Source organism: Beta vulgaris, chromosome 8 (assembly GCF_026745355.1).
Source record: "Beta vulgaris subsp. vulgaris cultivar EL10 chromosome 8, EL10.2, whole genome shotgun sequence".
In the NCBI taxonomy this organism is placed as follows: Eukaryota; Viridiplantae; Streptophyta; class Magnoliopsida; order Caryophyllales; family Amaranthaceae; genus Beta; species Beta vulgaris.
Genome location: NC_079209.1, coordinates 15,545,176 through 15,556,790, shown reverse-complemented (window position 1 = coordinate 15,556,790; position 11,615 = coordinate 15,545,176). Strand labels below are relative to the sequence as shown.

The 11,615-nt window shown below is 34.6% G+C and overlaps 1 protein-coding gene across 1 annotated transcript; it reads left to right on the top strand.

Annotated features, from left to right (window-relative positions):
• Positions 1-7,300: 7,300 nt before the first annotated feature.
• LOC125494133 (uncharacterized) lies at positions 7,301-8,061 on the top strand. The gene is made up of 2 exons (XM_048637708.1): positions 7,301-7,690; positions 7,792-8,061. Exons 1-2 carry the CDS (start codon positions 7,301-7,303, stop codon positions 8,059-8,061), a joined length of 660 nt encoding a protein of 219 aa, XP_048493665.1.
• The last annotated feature ends 3,554 nt before the right edge of the window (positions 8,062-11,615 follow it).

The following is an 11,615-nucleotide window of genomic DNA, read 5'->3' as shown; positions in this document are numbered from 1 at the left end:
GGTGGATCAAGAAGGGTTTCAGCGAGCTTTAAAGCCTATAAGGGTACAACATCTTTAGCAAAACCTAACAACACTCAAAATACTTTTCAAATGTTGTAATTGAAAGGTATACAATTGGAGGAAGAACTGACTACTGAAGGAAAAGAAGGCACAACAATACTAAGAGGGGGAGATCCTCCTATAAGCAATACCATTAAGAAAACAGATACAAGTGAAAAATTATATTCACATGCTTTTTGTTGGTGTTGTAGGTCCCTTAGAGACTAAGGTTAAGGCTCATAACCGTGGCAGTTTATATCGAACAATCTTCAATAGCTGGTATTTTACTTCAAATACTAGTTTCCATGAAGGAAGTAGAATTATTGTGGCAAGGAAGCTAGGCTAGCAGTTTTAAGGTGAACATTCTAGGTGGTTCAAGCCAGTACCTGCATTGTTATTTGGAGCCCATAAGTGGCAAATAAGGGTTTTTGTGCACTTTCATATTTGCTTCAATGAAATTGCAAAAGGGAATCATTGTGGAGAGATTTAATGTCATTTAATATCTCAACACCTTGGATCTTGTGTAGAGATTTCAATTGTGTCATGAACACAAATGAATGGGTCGTTTCATCAGTGAGGAAGCTTGAGATGAAAGATATTAGAGAGTGTATGTTGTATTATGGGATGCAAGATATGAAGAGCACTGGGAATTTTTTTACCTGGAATAATAAGCAGCTAGAGAGTAGCAGAGTGTTTTCAAAACTTGATAGAGTGGTGGTATTCTTGGCAGGATATATATATACTTCAGCTCAGGTATCATTTCAACCTAAGGGTGAATTTGATCACTAACCTGCCGTTTTAGTAGTATATGTTGAAATAAAGGAAGGTAAAAGCCCTTTCAAATATTTTACTATGTGGAGATCATCTCCACTACCTGAAGACACTGTGAGGACAACATGGCAGATGGATATACAGGGGAAAAAATGTATAGGCTGCTGAAAAAATTAAAAGCAGTGAAGTCAACTTTGAAGGATCTTAATAAGAATGGATTTTCTGAAATCCAAGCTTTAGTTCTATAAGCATATTATAAAATGATTGCAACACTGGAGTTAATGCGTGAAAATCCATGACATCTACAATATACTGAACAGGAGATTGCATCAGCGAAAGAGTATCATTGTATACATTAAGCTTATATGGAATTCTTGTCACAGAAGTCCAAAATGGCTTGGATCCATAAAGGAGATGAAAATACTCACTTATTCCATCAGAGTATTAAAGCAAGAAGATTGCAGAACCAAGTTTACATCATTTATGATGAAGTTGGAATTTAGCATGACAATCCTGATGCAGTTGCTAAAACTTTTTTAAGCTATTATGAGAAGTTACTGAATAATAATGATGCATTGAGGAGGAAAGTGATTCAGCAAGTTATACAAAAAGGGACTTTGGTCACTCAAGCACATAGGGGCATTCTCAATGCACCTTATATTGCAGAGTAAGTGGAAAGAGCACTACTATAAGATGCATGGAATATAGTTGATGATGACGTGATAGTTGTTGTTTTAGATGTTTTGCAAAGTGGTAAAATATTAAAAGAGTTGAACACCGCTGTTATTACTGATACCTAAAGCAAAATGTCCAACTAGTGTGACTGAGTTTAGGCCTATTTCATGTTGTAATACCTTGTATATGTATGTTACTTAGGTTTTAGTGCAAGATTAAGGCAGACACTTCTTGATCTTATTTGAAAAACCAATGTGGATTTGTACATGGGAGATATATTGTACATAATGTCATGATCATTCAAGATATGGTGAAATAATATGGAAGGAAGGAAGTGCAGCCTAGTTGTATGCTCAAAATTGACATGCAGAAGGCATATGACACTGTGAATTGGAAATTTTAACATGAATTTCTCACTTATTTAGGCTTTCCACAACACTTTATTTGTCTGATCATGAAATATGTGACTACACCAATGTTCTCCCTCGTGATCAGTGGTACAATGCAAGCCTTTTTTAAATCCTCAAAAGGATTAAGGTAGGGTGATCTCATATCGCCACTACCATTTGTGATTTTTATGGAATATTTGACAAGAGTTTTGATGAAATTGAGTGAATTGGAACAATTTAAATTTCATTCTAGATGTAAAGCAGTGAAGCTAAACCACATGTGCTTTGTCGATGACTTGATACTATGATGTAAGAGTGAATATCCTTCTATTTACTTGATGATGAGGGCTTTCAAGTTATATTTTGATACATCTGGGTTGCAAGCTAACATACACAAATCATCTTTACACTTGTGGCATGACACATGCTGGTATTCAAAGAGTAACTAAAGCTTCAGGGTTCTCTCATCAGCAAGTTCTCTTCAGATACCTTGCTATTCCAATATGTGCCAAGAAGATTTCAAATGTTCAATGCGACGCCTTGATTGAGAATATGAAAGCAAAGATAAGAATTTGGAGTACTAGGAACTTGTCTTATATGGCAAGAACCTTGTTGATAAATGTTGTTCTGCTTAGCCTACACACTTATTGGCCTCAAGTATTTATTTTACCACAGAACGTTTTACATGAATTCAATAGGATTTGTAGGGCTTTCTTATGGGGTGGACAAGAATATAGTCGCAAACCAGGAGATATAGCTTGGGACAAGTTATGTTCACAGAATTCATAGCTAGCATTAATAAATAGGTTTAAGCCATATCCTCTAAGCAAGATAGTGTATGGTTGATGTGGATACACTCAGTATACTTGATAGGAACAGAATGGTGGAGTTATTAACCTAATTCTGGGGCTAGCTGGTATTGGAGGAAGATATGCTTGGTGATAGAGAAATTAAAACAAGTGCTCACATAAGAGGAGCTCTGTCTAGGGGTGAAAGTTCGGTGTGCGGTTTGGATTAGGGCCTAATCCAATCCGATCCGAATAAAATTTGGATTTCAATTTTTCAATCCGAATCCAAACCAATTAGGGTTTGAATCCAATCCAATCCAATCCGAAATTTCATACTCTAGATTGGATCTGATCCGAAAATCCGATTTTTTTAAAACTTTAATTTTTCGATGAAATAAATTAAGCACAACAGCAACCTAGTAGATTTAGGAAATGAGGAATTAAGTGCAGTTAGTGCTTTAGGGGAAGGATTGAAGTTCCATGTGTATTGGACTGTGGAGTAGGTTTTTTTATAATAAAAAATCAGTTAAGCACTTAAGCTCAATCCAGATACATAATATAAGGCATATTACTATTCGGTTATATTGGATTTTTGGATCCAATTATCCTCAATCCAATCCGATCCGAAAATCCAATTTTTCAGAAATTCTCAATTCGAATCCAATCCGAACACAGTTCGAATCCGATCCGAATTACTAATTTGGATTGGATTGGATTGGATTTGGATTTTATCCGAATAACTTTCACCCCTAGCTCTGTCACATGAATAAGTATTCAGTGAAATTGGATTATGAAAAATTAGTTGGAAAATAAGTCATAGTACACTAGGATTCTGCTGTTTGGAACGACAGGCTAAATCTTCCTAAACATGGATTTATTCTATTGTTGGTTATACAACAAAGGCTCCAAACTACTGCTAAATTAGCTGCTATTTGGCAATAACTTCAATATTAACTGTTTGATTTGTTCAACCAAAATTAAAATACATCAACATCTACTATTTAGATGTCCTCTTAGTTCTAGTTCTTTAGCTAGCATTAAAACTTAAGCTGGGAATTCAAGACACAACAGAAGACTTGCAACACTAGTTGGGTGCAGAACAAAAGGAAATCAAAATTTAAGAGGAATGTATTTCTAGCAGGGATTGCAGCTTTAGTTTACACTATACGACAAGAAAGAAACAAATTGCATTAGGACCAATGTGTTCCTAATATCAATCATATGTGTAAACAGATCAAGAACATTGTTGGAGCTAGGATATTTGCAGTAATGCCTACGAAAAGTAGCTAGGAGAGATTATGTGTGGTTCACTAATCTTAGTCACTGAGATTGTTATGTGATCTATGGTTGAATTAGATTGTATGGGCCTGGTTGGCTTGTTGCTAACCTAAAGGGTTAAGGGAGTCCAACCTAGTTGGTTTGCTTCCCTTTAGTTTAGTTTTGGTTACGTTGTAATTGAAGTTTCATGACAAAATTACTTATTAGCAACAAAAAAACATTTTTTTATTTAATATATTTGGTAGATATGATTTACGAACTTATATAGTTATACTACAATACAATACATGAAATTATACCTTTTAATATACAATTTTTTGTCAAAGTATAAATAACAAAATTAAACCCTATGATATAAAAAAATTGTTCTTCACAAATTATAATGTATGAAATTATACCTTATGACATACGAAATATTACTTTGTAAAAAATTGGCACATATTGTTTAAACTCCATTGACATCTTCTTCAATGCTCCCAAACCTCCACTAACGACGAGCATGGTAATTTTAAGACAATTAGGGTTTCAACTTAACTTAAAGACAATTAGGGTTCATAAAGTTGACTTGATGCGGAGTTTTATGCAACATTCCATTCACACAAATAAATCTCAAATTCTTGATGCCATGGTCGGGTTTGTTGTTCAGTTGGCTATCTTTGATGGTGTTTTTCGAATTCGGAAAGTGATATTTTTGTTGGTTATGACCATAGTTTTAAATGTTTGTCATAGGCGCTAAATGAAAAGTGAGATTTTTGTTGGTTACGACCATAGTTTTATCGGACCATTTCCTAACGCTGGATTCATATTGTACTCAGCTTAGAAAAATTGTCCTCGTGATAAGTTTGTGTAACTTAATTGTTGGTTATAGGCATTAAACGTGATGAACATGTCCAAATATTAATTAAACAGTATATAGATATTCAACAACAAGCGAATATAATAAATAGGGAAAGGGTTTTTAATTAAAAATGGCAGTTACAACCTGTTTTTTTTATATCCACAATTACATTCTGTTTTTGATAAAAGTTGAATAAATTAATTCATGATGAATAATGTCAAACAATTCGACTCTTGTTGTGAATTTGATATTGATTTTATGAAGGTAATGGAAAAGGGAGAATATGATGTAAACTATAAAATAAGCAGCTATTTTATTTTGCTAGGCAAGTAAGTGTATATATATCATGGCACCAAACATTTACAACATAAACTCCACTCTAAACAAAGAAAAGAGATCTAAAATAGAGAAGAAAAAATATACATAAAGTATAGCTATCAATTCAAAAGCCAACTATAATCTCTCCTTGCTATCGTTTGAGGAATCACGGCACTAATTCTCTCTTTTGGAGCCTTTTTAATGCTTTCTAACAACTTGTGAGGCCTGGGAGTAACTTGTTGCCAAGAGGCTTCATTTCTGCACTTCCAAATACTATAAAATAAAGCAAGGATACTAAATTATCACACAACTCTCTGAAATTTAGACTTTATGCTTCTAGTTACGCAATTTATTAGTCTAGATAAGTCATGAGTCACTGGAGTAATACCAATCCATCCCTTTATCTATGTGATGTAGATCAAGCTCAACTGACATTCAAAATAAAGATGGTCATGCGTTTCAGAACCAGATGCGCAAATTAAACAGTCAGGAGAAGAACTCACTCCGACTCGAGCAAACTTAATTGTAGTCTGCAACCTTCATTGCACAACCAACCAAACTATGGATCTAGCATAGCTCATATTACTTAAGAGGCCTGGATCATTTGAGGGGATTTTAATAATGTGCTAAATCTTACTGATATGTTAGGATCAAATGTTACATTGGAGGAAGTTGCAGGAAGTTGCTGGGATTAGACAGTGTAAAGGGATTGTGGGCTACATGAAACAAGTACCACAGGTCCTTTTTTCACCTGGTCAAATAAGCAAGAGGGGGGGATAGGGTATTCTCAAAAATTAATAGAGTCTTTGTGAATGACAAGTGGGATGATGAGTTTATGAATGCAACAGTGAATTTTTTTCCACAAGGAGTACTTGATCACCGTGCTTGTGTGATTAAGATGGATGTTGATGTTGTTACTAAACCTAAGCCTTTTAGGTTTTAGAACATGTGGAGTTTAGCAGAGAATTTCCTAAGTATTGTGCATAATTCTTAGAGTGTGGGAGTGCAGGGTACTGCTATATACAAAGTTGTAAAAAGATTGAAAGCTATGAAGTATCCTCTTAAAGCTCTAAACAAAGTAAGGTTCTCTAACATTGAGCAAGAGGCTGACTCTGCATTTAGAAGATTAATTGATTGCAGGAACATACAAATTCAGTCTCAACCTTTGAATAGGGAGCTTCATATCCAGGAACATGAAGCAAGGGTGAAATATGATGAACTGAACAAGGCTAGGATGAGCTTTCTAAAGCAGAAGGTGAAACAAGAGTGGATTGAGAGTGGGAATGCCAACACTGCCTATTTTCATGCTTGCTTGAAAAAAAGAAGAATTCATAATCACGTATGCCGATTACAGGTTATGCATGGGAATTAGGTGGAAGATCATCATAGTATTGAAGAGGATTTCTTGCAATTTTATACAACATTACTTGGCTCTACTCATACTTCTAAGGCTCAAGTGAGTCAGACAATCATAAATGAGGGTGCTAAGATTAATACAAGACGGCAAGTTCACCTATGTGTTCCATTTAATGGTGAAGATGTCAAAATAGCACTTTTTGACATAGATGATGATAAGACTCCAAGGATGGTTACACCAGTAGTTTGTTCATGAGATCATAGCAGGTGATAGGCAGTGACATTGTGGAAGCTGTGCTGGATTTTTTTCAAACAAGTAAAATGTCGAAACAAATAAATGCCACTATTCTTTGTCTAATCCCAAAATGTGATCAACCAATTAGTGTTACTCAATTTGGACCTATAGCATGTTGTAATGTTTTATATAAAATCATTTCTAAGATGCTTTGTAATAGGTTAAGTGGGGTTTTGCCTAATGTGATTGATAAAGGGCAAAGTGCTTTTGTCTCAATAGATCAATTTTGCACAATATATTCATATGTCAAGATATTTTGAAGCGATATAGAAGGAAAAATCAGAATCCTAGATGCACCATGAAGGTAGATTTGGAAAAAACATATGACTCTTTGAGCTGGGAGTTTTTGGAGAAACTATTCTATGGAATGGAATTTCTAAGGAAGTTTTTGGAGTGGATAATGTGTTGTGTGACCTCTTCCACCTTCTCTTTGAGTATAAATGGTGGAGTTTGTGGATCCTTTAAAGGCAAAAGAGGGCTTAGGCAGGGGGATCCAATATCACCCCTGGTCTTTGTCATAGCTATGGAGTATTTTTCAAGGATGCTAAAAAAAATGAGTAGCATGGAGGAGTTCAATTTTCACTACAAATGCTCAACTATGAAGCTTACTCATCTGATTTTTGTTGATAACCTCATGCTGTTTAGCAAAGGGAATCTTCAGTCTGTTGTTCTCATGAAGAGAGCTCTCAAAGCCTTTGCAGAGGTTTCAAGATTGGAAGCAAGCCCTGAAAAGACTGCAGTGTATTTTGGTAGTGTTCCTAAGGATATTCAGCAAAGTATACTGAGGTTCACTGGATTTCAAAAAGGTGCATTCCCATCCAGATATTTAGGGATCCCTATCACATCCAAAAGAATTTCCAAAGGTGATTGTGGTATTCTTGTGGATAGGATTTTGAAAAGAATTGTGTGCTGGAGTTCCAGGCACCTATCATATGCAGCTAGGGTGACTCCTATCAATTTTGTGTTGTTAAGTCTACATGTGTACTAGGCTCAGATATTTTTAATTCCAAAAGGTGTTATGCAGCAAGTATTGCACATATATAGGGCCAACCTGTGGAGAGGCAAAATTCATCTGCAGAAACTCCTCCCATTGCTTGGAGTTGGATTTGTAAACCTAAGCGGTATGGGGGCTTGGGTATTAGAGATTGTTTAACCTGGAATACAGCAGCAATTGGGAAATATGTTTGGCAACTTGCAAAAAAGGAGGATACACTCTGGATAAAATGGGTACATCATGTCTATATCAAGGAGGAGAATTTGGTGGGAGTACAAGCCCACCTGCTAACTGGGCATGAAAGAACATTTGTAAGGTGAAAGATGTGTTCAAGGCAGCGTATACTCAACAGAACAATAAGTGGAGAGGATCAAACAAAACATACACAGCTAGAAATGGGTGTAAATGGTTGATTGGTCAACAAGTGAGAGTAAGCTGGTACCATTGGGTGTGGAATGCATACAATGTTCCTAAACACTCATTTACAGCCTAGATGGCAGCTCTAGGTAAACTCAGGACTAAAGAGAGATTTTTTAAGGCTGGTGTATGTCAAGACATGGAGTGCATCCTTTATGCCCAAGGAGAAGATACATGTCAGTATTTGTTCTTTAGATCTGTCTTCAGCAGGAAGGTAGTTATTTGCATTCTACAGTGGTTGGGGATTGGTTTCAAAGCTGAGGAATGTCTATACGTTTCATGGAGGAAATGGGGGAGGAAATATAGGAGCAAACGCAAGCAAAAGGTATGTTATGCAGCCTTAGCTGCTACTGTATATTATACCTGGCAAGCTAGGAACAAAGTGTACTAGGATAGAGCTATTCCTAAACCTGACATTGTTGTCAAGATGATTAAGCAGGATGTATGTGTTAGAGCTAGACAGAAATGTGATAGTAGCTGGTCTACAGATGAGAAACAATGGCTAGATGATCTAATTGAGCACTTTAATTAGGCTGTGTTTGGTGTAATCTTGGTGTTTATGTTTTTGTCTTTATTAAAGGCGTAGGTTGCAATGTGTGCTATTTGGTAATATAGTTCTTACATTTTACAAAAAAAAAAAAAAGGAGGAAGTATATATTATATGTGTTCATGTCGAGTATTATTGTATCTATCTATCTATGTTCAACTAAGATCATAGATAATTAATATTAAATACCTAAATTGTATATTGAAGGAGTAATAGTCGGCGTTGGAATTGTCAAAACTTCTTTGTCCATTAAAATTACATTCTAACTACGAATTCTAAGGATACAGATCTAGTATTCCTGTGTTTATCTAAGATTCAACTAAGATCAATCTTAATAAATAAAAACATTAAGGTGCAAAAATATGAATTATTTTTTAAAGGGTAATAACGGGCCATAATAATTTATTTTGTTGTTTCTATATTGTTATGTGGATATTGCAATAGTCTTGTTTCCCCTTAAAATTTCATTCTATACTATAAGTTGTAAGGATATAGAGAATGATAATGGAGCGTGAATATAGAGTTTTGTTTGGGCATGTCAAAAAGTGGCTGCGAAAGGGTAAACTCGTTTAAGATACATATTATAAGGATATGATCAACCCATGGTGTGGTGTTGTCCAAAAATACAATACTAACGACAACTACTGCGTGAAATTGTACGGGTTATTCTCCTAATTTTCCTAATTTTTGGGGATAAAATGAGGGTAATATGGGAAAAATTAGGAGAACATTATGTAAAGGATTTTTTTATTTTTGCCACTTTATAAATAGCCCGTTTTACAAATTACCATCTTTTGGTGTTTTTTCAATTTTATCACCTTAAAGTTTCCAACTCGTTAATAATCACCACCTTGACTCAGCTCCGACGAAGAATCCGGCGAGGGGGTACCAAATAACTGCTTTATGTTTATTTTCCCTCGCATTTTTCACCTTTACCCTCGATTTTTCACTTCGTTTTCATTAAAACTCCAATTTTATCTTCCAATCCCTCCATAAACCCAAATTTCTTTGATGAAAACCTAAATCGAGTTGAGGCTTACCATTTTTTGATAAATTTGACCTCAATCAAAGGAGAAATTAGAGATTTTGCTACTATAAGATATGACTTTTCATCCTAATTAAATAGGTTGGGGTTCTTCTTCAATTTTGGACAGTTCTTGTTCATTAAATTTATTGGTAAAATGGGCCTAAATTCGGGCATCTATGGTGTTCTTTAGCATAATGTTTATTTTGGTTCTCATTAATATTCATTATTGTAGGCACATAATGTCTCAGTCTTCTTCCGAAAACCACCAAAAAAGCAACTGTGGAATTTCTCTTGCTGCAAAAGTTGAAATAAAGGAGAAGAAAGAGGAGTTTGGCATTCTGAATCGGGTGAAGTAGAGGAGAGATCAGAGGGTAGATGAATCTCAGTAAATATCAAAGAGGAGTTGAGGATTTTTACATAGAGGGTGCTGATAGGGAATTGAAGATTAAAATATCATTTGTTGAAGGAAATGGAATGGTGAATGAAGAAAGCGAAAGAGATCGGGAAGAGAGATGGTAAAAGAGGGGGGAAAGTTTTTTAATTCGAAATGTGGACCTCCCCAGCTCACCGGATTCTTGGCCGGAGGACGAGTTAGGTGGTAGTTTTCAGTGAGTTGGAAAGTTTAAGGTGGTAAAATTGGAAGGAAAAAAAAAAAGCAAAAGGTGGTAAAGTATAAAACGGGCTATTTATAAGGTGGCAAATATCAAAAAATCCTTATGTGAATGGGAAATGAGGTCGTGGCCCACTGTTATCTTCTACCTAATGCAAGTTGGAACACACCATTATCGACGGCCAACTGAACAATAAGCTCGACCTAGGGACCGGTAATTTTATATTCATTTGTGGTTATGCTACACACAAAAAAAAACTTAGCGAATTTCAATTTCACGAACCCTAATTTTCTTCAAATTAAATGGAAAAATAAGGACTCTAATTATCTTCAAATTATCATGTTCTCCGTTAATGGATGTTTGGAGGTATTAAAGAAGACATTAAAGGACTGGAGTTTAAACAATATGTGTCAATTTTTTTAAAAGCAATATTTTGTATGTCATAAGGTCAAATTTCATATATTATAATTTATAAAGCACAATTTCATATATTATATAGTTCAATTTTGTTACTTATTTTTGACAAAAAATTTGCATATTAAAAGGTATTGTGTCGTGTATTTTATTGTAGTGTAATAAGTTCGAAAATTATATATACCAAATTAAATAAAGAAAAGAATTTAATAAATATAATTTTAAAAGTTACTCATTAACTGCCTAAAATTGAAATGCAAAAAATCATGAACTACTTAAACTAATAGTCATTAATCTGTCTAATGCTAATGTAGACGAATTCGTGGTTCACATTTCTTCCTTTATGTGGCCTTTGTCGAACAACACTATTGTAAAAATTTTATACATTTCCCAACACACCCAACAAGATCACGGGAGAACTAGAAATATGGAATGCATAAGTTGCTTATTTGAGAATTGAGATGTAGTAGTCTGATAATGATTGAAGAAAAGTTAATCGTTATATAGAAATATTTTCAATATAATTGAATTGATGGATTGACAAACAACATCGATATTATTGTAATGTCTTCTTTGACAGGGCGTATTTGGAATAATTAGTTTTCAACATAAACAACCAACTCTGTTCACTTAATTCATATTGACTACACTATAATATCCTGATCTTTGTTCTTAATCTATTGTAACATGGAGATTTGACACGCTTATCCAATAACTGAGTGGGTTAGGTCTTGTATGCCCATGTGGATTATACTGGAAGAGAAATATTACAACTAATTTATATTGTACATCTTTTCATATCAAATAAAGAAATATTACAACTAATTTTAATTTTTTTCAAAAAAATATATGTTGCAA